Raw genomic sequence first — 11,431 nt, 5'->3', positions numbered from 1 at the left:
GTTGAACTATTCTGACAAGGTAAAGTTAACGGAGAATAAAACGAGCATATGCTAATTATCAATATGGGCAGGGCATACCTTAATCACAGGTCCACCTAAGGATATAAGGCGGTGATAGCTAAAGGTGATTGACATAGTGATATAGTCAACACTAACACAGGAAGATTGCAATATCAGTATAAATATTCCTCCTTAAACTGCTCTGTTGCATTTGTTGTTATATGCTTATTCATTGAGTGTATTAATATAAAAGGTATACCATTGCTAAATATTCAATCAAGCTTTTGCCATGAATTTATCCGTTGTTATCGTCATCCTTCTTCCGATGTTCGTAGATGTTGTTTGTAGTGACACGAGCACCCAGGATGTTTCTTCCTTCCTAGGGCTCTTTCCTGAATTCGAAGAGATCAAAACGCAGATTGACAAACTAGAGAATGGTAAGTTGGACTATATTAATTTTATTTCAAATCTTTCTTTATGAATATCTTTATACCTATATTTTTAAAGGAATATATTTGAATAACAATTTCTCATCTTTTGTGAACTGTATTAAATGTGTCATTAAATAAAGAAATGCATCAAGACCATTCATACGATTCGCGTTTCCGCCTTGTCTGCTATCATTCGAGTAACGTATTTTCGTAATCAACAGGAAATATTCACATGCTTGTGATATTTTCCAAAGTTCATGATGTCCATTTTTCATTGGAAGGCATTTCTTACATAATTGTATGGAGTATAACGCATATACCTGCATAAACACAGAACAAAATTATTCAAATTGAAAACATCATATTTTATCCATTTTTGATTAACATAGAGACATTTAAAATTTGTATAATATATATCAGTGATTTTTTTGTCTACCAATGTCATTTATCATCATAACAACTTCAATTACTTTCATCACTTTCCATAATTGTTGTTGTTGTTCATACTAAAATGATGTCGTTAAACATCGAACATGGGGACATTAAAATGGAAATTAAATAAATGTGTGGGAGACAAGGAAATATAATGCTGTTATACATGTATTGCTTTATGGCATGTACAAATTACGTTTTCTAGACTTAAATCTTTCTTCGATTACAGCAGAAAAGACGCAATGTATTTGAATTCATTACACACACACACACACACACACACACACACTTACATATATATGTCTCAAATGTATTTTCAAAAGCCCTAGTGGTCTTAAAGTGTTTAGTTAAACCTGCGTGAGGAATACGTTTTATGTCTGTTGCCGTTCTGCAGCTTCCCCATCGTTAGTTGGTTTGGTCTAGCATTACAGTGTCCCTAAATGTGTAACTGTCCAGTCGAAACATATTGGTTATTTACATGACCAAAATACTTGACTTGAAGCAAACACAAACAATGTGATTTGAATAAACGAGATAATCCTAGTGCTTAAGAAGTTGTGACGCATAGCCATCTTCCTAGGCTACTGCCATATTATTTTTTCCTTAGGGGTGTATTGCCGGCCACGAATGTGCGGAGAATGTGAAAGTGGAGTATGCCCTGACATTAGTTATGACTCCAATTTATCCAACTTTCTGAGTAAAAGACTCAAACGCCTATTCGAGTCTCATTCGTTAAGTATAAATCAATTACATTTAAGCCAAAGGTATCAAGCGTTTTAAAGCTTAAAGTAAAATATAATTGGAGTTTCATAAACATATATGTTATGATGTTTTAACTTATGAGATATTTTACCTCAGCATCTAAATTATTTTCCTGAACAATGTCTTTAATACTTTGTACATTCCAGACTTTGGTCGCAACAATGACGTCGTACACCAAAGACCATCGTCATCAAAACGCAAAGCCGTAACTCAGTAATGTTTCTTGTTTTTTTGCAAACTGTTCTGATTAATTATGCAATCATCGCAAAGAGTGATTATGTGTTCCTTTTCATTACTGCAGCATCTGACTTTCAGTCTATTTTATTTATTTATTTATTCTGCATTAAGAAACGTAATACAGTTTATTTGTTCAACATTTTACAACAGGCAATGAAAACGTTGATTACTTCATTAGACATACGTCCCTTATGCTTTTATAATAATTCTCATGACATGCTTGAATTCTAAGTTAAGTTATGTAATACGTATAATCTATGCACTAAGAAAAGACCCATACCCCTACAAAATGAAATTTAAAAAATTAAATTAAATAGGCAGTTCCATTTGGACTACCTCTGCTCATTATGCGCGACACAATTAAGCATTGGATGTATGGAGGCACAGTAATTTGTAGAAAAGTAGTTTTTTTTCGTCGGAAGTGTCAGAATTTAAACCACAATTTGTTTGTACCATCTTGGTTATCTTTACTACTAGAATTGGCAGAGAAATTGCGAATGAAAAAAGTTCGAAGCATTCGCAGCTTTTACGTAATTAATTGTTTCATAAAACCTAAGGTGGTCCAAGGGCATCTTTTATATACAGTTCAGGTATGATATATTGGATGATGCGTTTCTAAGTTCACATTGAAAGCTCAAAGTTTAATTTATTCAAATAGTTTGATAATATGTAACATTTTTATTCATCACAGGCGTGTTGCTGTCCATACGCAGATACACTGCTGCGTAAGAAAATGTCGGCAAGAAAAAAAGAATGCCATTCACACCAATTATTTTAATAGTTTGTTAGCATTACAATGATTTCCAATGGTCATTTAAAACTTTTAGCTAGAAGGTCGAACCAACCCCCATCAAGCGGGAGGTTGTCCCAACCTCCCCCTCTCGTATTGCTATACTGACGTATAACAACAAACGCTATAGCAACGCGCCTACGATGGTTTAATATTTATTTAGAAACATCAGTGCAAAATATTAACATCGAATCTCGGTATGAAATGTCGAATGTACGTCATGAGTGAGCATTGTAGGCTTGATGGAGGAAAGGCGGCTGACATCAAAGTAAGACTGTCACTCATATTCTGGTGTTCAATGATAGTTTCCATGACAATCTGACGAAAAAGTAACAGTCTATCACAGAGCGCTGCTAAGGTTGACGAATTTTATTGACTTCAAGAACTGTCATGCTCTCAAATAATCAATGCTATTTTTAAATATTCGGATAAAGCTACAGAAGAACATTTTCTAACATAGCATGAGTATGTTTTTTATATTCTGTGAATAGATAATGCCACTTTATTCATGTTATAGAAACATTAGAAATAATTATAACACATGCATAGTCATCGTGTATGTACGATATGAAATGTTCATTTGTAATTATTAGTCTTCAAGTTTGTCTATATTTTCAATGATTATTTTTGCCGCGTGTGTCTCTTGTTTGATAAATTTAATTCAGCGGTTTACTTGAAAAAGTCATATTGCACATCTTATCGAAGGGACAAATGGAATAAAACATGAACATCTTATGAGTTTGCGATAAGATGGATCTTTTCGAACACTGCTTTCAATAGCCCGTTCAAAGGGGTCTTTGGCAATAATATGAAACATGAAAAATTAATAAACGAAGTATGAAGTATCGTTTATTAAGCAAGACAATGACAATTACAGCCTGAGGCAAAGTATTGTGTAAAGGTTGTCATATACATATGCAAACAGGTGCATGCTTAATTAAGCGATCAATTTGGATGTATATTGTAGCTAGATAATCTTTATGCCTTGCACTCTGTCACGAGCATGGGTGAAACGATATCCAAGAAATATAAAACGTGGCATTTTTTTCACCGTTATATATGTTTGTCTGTACATTTCCTTGGCTAGGCCGCTGACAAATGCTACAGGTAATATTTGTACTATATAATTTGCGTTATGGTAATTGTACATGTAATTTAAGACATGCCGACGTCGATGCGTCAATCAGTTTATTTTTGTGTCGACACGCGAGACGAATTCAGTAAACTCAGCAACAATAAAACAAAATCTTGCTAGATAGAGTGGAAAGCCAGCAGATGTATGTGGATAATTAACCCTTTCCTCATTGTTTCCAAGTACACCTTAATTAGTGGACAATCGTTCGTGTATGAAAACTTAATTCGGCACTACTCGACTCTAATGACTTATTCTTGGCTGAAACATTCCCACCTTTCTTTTTTGAAGACTGAACTCCCTTGATAAAATTTCTATACAGAATATGTGCGAATAAATCTATAAATGTATCATAAGGGGTTTGGTCTTTCGAAGTATTTTAAGAAAAGCACGTGTTCTTGCTGATTAAAGCCCTAGCAGCTGGTAGAGTGATGAAGGATGTGGCTGAATTTATTGGTGAGAGACCAGGTTGAGTGAGTGCGGAGAATAAGGAGTACAACTGTCGAAGGTTGATGTAGCCACTTAATCTTAGCTGGCTCGGGCCTGTGAAACAGGGATCTCGTGGTCAGTTATTGATTCCGTACACTAGGGTTCGTACTGTGTTGATAATTTACCTATACACATATTCTATATATACAAATATTGAAAAGGGAAAACACTTCTCTACATTCTCGAGCGACGTATTTAAGATTCAACGCCGATATTTCAAGCTTTACGTCGCGAATCGGAATGGGTTTCTTACTGATGATTAGCTCAGGCATTCAACTTTGTATGCCTATACACGGTTTGACTTCCTACCACATTATTTTCCTAGGTCAAACAATAGATGACCGTTGATCCATTCATCTCCTTTAATTTATATATTGAACAGTTATGACCACGCCAACCGATACAATATGAAAATGGTTCGGCATTCATTAAAGGTACGGTTTATGTCAAACTTTGTTTTGGCATAAAAAGTTGTTTGATTTGAAAAAAGTTCGCGCGAAAAGGGAGAGGTTAAGTCTCTTGCTGTTGTTGTATGTATGGTGTAGGTATACAGTAGATACTCAGCAACTATACCAACTCCAGAGATTGCGGCTATGTTGCGTGCTATCATGTTACAGTTGCTCCTGCGAACAACTCTTTATTGACGGTGGCCCATGATGGTATGTGAAGCCTATCCTGCTGTCTCCGAATTAGAGCTTAGTAACAATACATTTTGGGGCGAATCTTCCGGTACGGAAGAGTAATGCAGCTATATTATATATACTAGGGCACCCATTAACCAGAATAATCATGTTCGTATATGTATGGCGTACTTAATACATTTCAAAATGATACAACATGTGAAAGGTTATTAATTACAGCGATCCGTGCATCCTTTATCAGTTTCGTATGCAACAAAATTGCTAAGTTACATAGCCCTTTCTTGGCAATGCAGGGCGCGTACATCATTTCTATGCGTATAGTATGTGTAATTCCGTTCTATATATACTATTCAAGTCCAGCATGATAAGGTTCTTTTCCAGGATATCAAATTGGCATCACACCAGCTAGCTGCTTTGACTATATCTGGATTTTGTTGGAACAACCTTATGTATCACAAACGTTTGCTATCTTAGTATGGCTGTGATTTATTTTCGCATTATATTAGTTCAATAAATAGTTTTTGACACCGATTATTTTACGTACCTGTTTGTGGTTGCATCTCCCTTGAAACCGACACATGCAACATTACTCGTATTTGTATATTGTAGATATGCTTTGTTGAATTTTGAATTAGTCAACCCTGCATAGTATGTAACGTTTCAAATTCCAGAGTGCATTAGCAATCATCGTGTTGTAATATTAGTTTCAATCAAATCAGAGCCACACGTCTCTTTATACAAATGGTTCGAAAGGTGGACACACCGCTGTAACTGACATTGATATACCATTCTTACTGCCATACCAAACTGTAGTGCCACATATAATTCTCTAAATAAAACATATTATCCATATAATCGGATTCCTTTTCCACTCAACACTCCTTGCAAACCCTTCATTTTTGATTTTGTTAATACCCTTACAATCCCCCTATGTATGCTATTCTTATGTTATGTTGGCTGCATAGTTCCATTGGTAGTAAGGGTATTCTAAAAGAGAGAAAAAGCAGTAAAATATTCCATGAAGTCATCCGTTTCGGAATAGAATACAATTAAATGCATCCAATATTACATACATATTACATAAATATGCATCCACTGTGTACTGAGCTAAACACGTGAAACGGAAACTTATAAAACAATCATCTAAAACAATCAGCAAATCATCAAAACCATAATGTTTGATGCAATCACTTATTTATGCTCCTTCATCCACCCCGACGGATTTACCTCGACAATTGTTGATACCTTGCGAGTGATCACTGCCAATGAAACCCATTCTTGTCGAATTCTCAATTTCTTTCCCGTGAAACCTTTTTGATGTGAGGTTATATGACATTCTTTTTATTATGCGCTATCAGAGTACATTTTGGACCTGAGATAAAACGCTGATCCTATATAGTGTTTTGAGACTACCTTTTATGCCCTAATACTTTATCACTTACTGTTAAAGATATAGCGAGATATCATTTGAAAGTTATCTTTATGAATACAAGGTTATAAATCAATTGATATCATGCTAAGAATATTTATTACCTGACAGATTTATCTAATAGTCATGTTCTAATGCTCGATACAGATGTTCAGTTCGTATGTCCTTATTATACAGCCAGGGTTCAGCTACTTAGAGGCCTTCGTTCACGTCCGCGCGTAAATATCATTAGACATCATTGAATCGAATATTTACAAACTCCAGTTCATTTTGAATTTCATTCGTAATAGAAAAGCTGAAGGTATTTAGAAAGCATAAAAGAGAGGGTGTGTAATAAATGCAAAACTGCATTTTTGTTTTGTAAGGACACGTTTCAAATGGCATATGAATACATCTTAACAAACTCTTTCTTTCTCCCACTCTGAACAAAATCAGTATGCAGCCTGGTGCCTATATCAGAGGTTAATGTAAGAAGTGTATATGATGCTCGTAGATACGTCACTCCATCCATCGCAAAATGGTTATGTAACGAAAATGTAGAGCTTTATTTGTAGAACAATCTTTCACTTAATATTAAAATGAGACTTAAGTAATTAGCAATGGGCATCACCTAGGTTAATAGAGTTTGTAACATATAAGTTGTGTTCATTCATTGACAATGCATGCATCAGGATTGGTAGAGGAGTTCCGAAAAAATAGATTAACGTTAATAGATTAACCAATGAAGAAATCAGGATGATATTCAACAAGCTTAAACAGTACTTCGAGAAATGTAACAACACGTTTTATTATTAATGATAACTATGCATGATGTTTATTTAATGTATTTAAAAATTGGATCAAGATCATCTTTACAGCATAAATGAATCAAAGAAACATTGTTTTAAAGAGAACTTTATTTTATAATTTGTGGTTAAGCATACTTTGTGTCTATTTTGGTTAAAAGCCTGGAATAGGTAGAATTAAAACGATTGCATGTTCCTTCTACACATTTCGTACTTACATTGAAAAGCTTCATCATCTATTATTATGCTATGTAATTTCTTTGTTTGCATCTGTAATCAGTCTTGTTGACTGGTCTTATATTTTTGCGAATGACACAGGTTCAAATATGATTATTCAAACCATGATTTGCACACAGTAGTTAACATGGCGAATGTTGTGGAATGGTTAATTATTCACATACATTTTGTTTCAATTAGAAAAAATAATGTTTTGATGGCCTAAACACTGGTAATAAAATAGTTCCATTAAAATCACCATCTATCACACTATGCATTCTTTCTGTGGAATGCTGATATGTAACTATAAAATATAATGAATTTGGGTTTATCATTCAACGGGACCTCCAGGCGTTATGTTTCGGTGTCTTAACAGTATATAGGCCCACACAGGTGAGAAGGGTGTTCGATAGTTTGCAGTTTTCATGTTAATATTAAAACTGGAAAAGGTAAACTAGATTTACGATTTTCTTCTGTATTTTAAACTTAACTTCTCCATCCTAATTCCACATTGAAATGCCGAACTATGTGTCTATACAATAAATATTGGTCGTGTTTGATTATTACTTAAAAAATATACTATATTATCCTTGCAAAGAGCACATTTAATTCTCTGACCTACTCTCCTCAGTGATCGTCTATCGGAGTCAAAACGGACAACAGACGATGACTAAGGCACAGGCTCAAAGTCTTTGTGAGTCGGAAGGATCCAGTCTGGCCACGATGGAGGAAATGTTAGTAGCTTTTCATAGAGGTTTCGAAAGTTGCAAATGCGGGTGGGTTAACAACGGACACGCATTTATGGTGATGCAGAAGCCAACTGATGGATGCCTGAACGGAGTTGGAATCCTAGCATGCAAGTCGCAGCAACCGTTGAATGCCTGGTGTAAGGTTGGTACATATTTGTCTATACATAAGCATCAGAAAAAATTGCACAGTATTTGAGAGACACTAGAGATATTTTCTTACATAAGAGAGGCTACTATTAGTGTGCATATCAGTAACGCTGTTAATACTTCAGCAATGGAAATGAACCAATCAGAAAGAACCAGTCCAAAATATTTTGTTTTGAAGTAGCCATGAACCAATAACTATTAAATTTTAAAAGGCATTGAACCCCCACCGCATAAAAATAAAAGCAATTGGTCATCGAGTACTTTAAATAAACCACTGGACTACCAACGATACATTTTAGAAAAACACACTAGAACGCATCTGCTCGAAAATTAAAACCCTCTCGGGAACCAGTTGTTTTTCTTCTCAAAACCTAAAACAATAAGTGTTCTCTAACCCTTAAATTAATAAAAAAAAAAGACATAAACCACGAAATCATACATTTTAAGAAGACCCCCACAATATTTCCAAGACTTAAAGTTAAAAGTGCATATGTTACTAATTATAATATTACGGAAAGACCATTGGACCAAAAGCCAGTAATATGTTGCTAAAAATCTAATACGACACAACAAACATCAACATTTAACAACCCTAAGCCACCCACTCTCATATCCATCAATGGAGTAATAACCCTAACAAAAAAATTATCAGTATGTTTCAAAATTTTCTTTAGTTTATTATCAATAATCTGGTTATGCTCAGAATCTTAGTTAAGTCTACATGGATATATTTTATTCAAACAAACCCGATTTTCCAAACTACTCCAGTAATAAACGAAGACGAAGTCAGTGATTTCAAGCAAACACCTCACATAACAAGGACTGAACATCACGATAATAACATCAGGTAAGTAGAATGTAGCGTTATAATGATAGCATCATTATTTGCTGGCTATAGGTTTATACCGTTTTATAAATAAATAAACAATGGACTTCAAGAATTAAAAGAGAATTTTAAAACTTTAAACAAAAACAAAAAAACAAAACAAAACAACAACAACAAAAAAAAAACGTTTGTACCATGGGTTTGTCCAATCTATCTGTTTTATGTTCCAGCTCATAAATAAATAGTGAATGATTTGAAATATGTAATGCTAAAAATCTTAGAAAATAATCAGTTTTCTTGCATTCCCCTATATATTTATGTCCCTATTTAAACTTTGAAAACGACGAGTCAATAACTAGATATAGAGCATAATGAGAGATCAAATTATGGCCAAATCAATTAAATCTGTCATTATGGATGGCAACAACAGGATACGGAAATATCTTCTTGGTATTTATCCGATCTGAGTATATTAGAGTTGGTATGGTCCGATCAATCAGTAAGTAATCAAAATTCATTAATTTCCAAACCGTTCTAGTGGCCAAAGTGGTTAGAACGACCCATTCAGATGCGGTAGGTGGTGCGTTTGAATCATGAACGGGTCATACCAAAATCTTATAAAACAGTACTAGCAACTTCCTTGCTTGGCACTCAGCATTAAGAGGTTAGTGATATCACGGGCCGGTCTGGATAATGGGACTGGTGGGGGGAAATGCTACCTATCTGATACATGTTGCCTCAGTGTTAGACATCACTATGAACTTTCAAACTGCAGATATCGTAGCGATATGACTGGAACATTTATAAAGCTATGCAAAACGTAAGAAGTATACAAATACATTAATTTCCGAAATGCCTTAGAAAATTAGCTCGTTTGCTTTCAGCAGTTAGCAAAAGTCAATGTAATAAATATGCTTTTCCTGACATAATTTACCTTACTGATATCTTTATTTTGCCTTATTTTTCTCTCATTTGATTCAAGTCTGTTTTATTTCTATTTTTTTGTCAATTGAGTGCATCAATGGTGCACACATTCTCCATTCACTTTCTTTATTCTTCCAGAGAAAATAATCTCGTTATATTTTCTTTTCGTGAATCACTCTTTCGAAAGCTTGGTTTGGAAAATCCAATATTGTCTTTTTAAATCCTTGTCCAAATCATTGTTCTAAGCTTATGTGTGTCTATATAAACGTGTATTGGTTGTCTGGTTGTAAATGTTTGCTGTTTTAGTCAGAATCATTTATGTTACCGCAGTATATATAGTTAGTATTCCACTAGCTTTAATTTGTAGTGCATATATAGAATAACCAACCTAATGAATGGAACAATCATATTTCTCTTTATATGTAACTTACTGAGGTCGTGATATTATAAAAGAATAATCACTTTTTATACGGTAATATATTTTACGTATGTCTTGGTAAAACAATGTTCATTCTTTAATACCTAAATTTTATTAGATTATATCGCATTTTGTCTATTTTATTATTTGCTTTAATTAAGTCTTTGAATCAATCAACTTTTTGTATGTGTTTGTGTGTGTGTGTGTGTGTGTGTGTGTGTGGCTGTGGGTGAGAGAGAGAGAGAGGGAGAGGGGGAGAGAGAGATTGTAACCTCTTTTCAGTAACAATAGCACAAATCTTGTCTTCATTCCAGGGTACGTAAGAATATAGTGTGGTCAAGACTCAAAGCGGGAAAAATAGAAAATGGCTTACACTACAATGGATGAACCACCGTTATAATCGCCCAATCTCGGAAATGAAACAATTTCTTTCTAATACATTTCTACAAGCTGTAGAGTTTGCTTCTTTTTAGTAAAAGTGATGAATATTGGATACATTTTATGTACAATAAACATTCAATAAGAATTGTGCGTGCATACTGAAAATTATATTTTTTACGCTCTAAATCCGCGATGAAACTCATTCTTCTCTGTTCGGTAAATGTTCGTAGCAACCATAATAAAAGCTTAGTACTCGTATTGTATTTAAATTGAACTAGATTTGTCCATATATTGCACCCTAATTTAATAAAACTGCTTAATGGATTAATATTGTTTACAGTTGTATCTCATTTACAGATGCGTCTTCTAGCAACTATCATTTCGTTTAAGAATATGTTGTTGTTGTTGTGGAGTTTAATGCCATTTTTCAGCATATGATAGGCTATACATGGCGGCCAGTATTAATGGTGGAGGAAGAGCCCGGGAAAACCCCGGAAAGAACCACCGACCCACGAGAAGCTACTGGCAAGCTTTCTCACATACCCACATTAGCTGAATCCGAGACTCGAACCGCCTCATAACAGAGGTGAGATGGCAGTGATCCGTAACGAAGAGCGCTTTAGACCACTCGGCCACAATATG

The 11,431-nt window shown here is 34.5% G+C and overlaps 1 protein-coding gene across 1 annotated transcript; it reads left to right on the top strand.

The window, feature by feature from the left end:
• Nucleotides 1–252: 252 nt before the first annotated feature.
• On the top strand, nt 253–11,099 carry LOC149774477 (CD44 antigen-like). The gene is made up of 3 exons (XM_089945238.1): nt 253–437; nt 7,976–8,235; nt 10,723–11,099. The coding sequence occupies exons 1-3, from the start codon at nt 290–292 to the stop codon at nt 10,729–10,731; spliced, it is 417 nt and encodes a 138-aa protein (XP_089801364.1). The 5' UTR covers nt 253–289; the 3' UTR covers nt 10,732–11,099.
• The last annotated feature ends 332 nt before the right edge of the window (nt 11,100–11,431 follow it).

This window comes from Sinohyriopsis cumingii, unplaced genomic scaffold (assembly GCF_028554795.1).
Source record: "Sinohyriopsis cumingii isolate HCF-2022 unplaced genomic scaffold, ASM2855479v2 utg000229l, whole genome shotgun sequence".
Taxonomy (NCBI): Eukaryota; Metazoa; Mollusca; class Bivalvia; order Unionida; family Unionidae; genus Sinohyriopsis; species Sinohyriopsis cumingii.
Note: the sequence above shows the minus strand (reverse complement) of the source record. Positions and strands in the feature narration are given on the sequence as shown.

Excerpts from the sequence above, each read along its gene's own strand:
- LOC149774477 (XM_089945238.1), top strand. The coding sequence starts at position 290 with ATGAATTTATCCGTTGTTATCGTCATCCTTCTTCCGATGTTCGTAGAT. Across the intron at positions 438-7,975 it reads GATTGACAAACTAGAGAATG|TGATCGTCTATCGGAGTCAA; the intron begins GTAAGTTGGACT and ends TACTCTCCTCAG.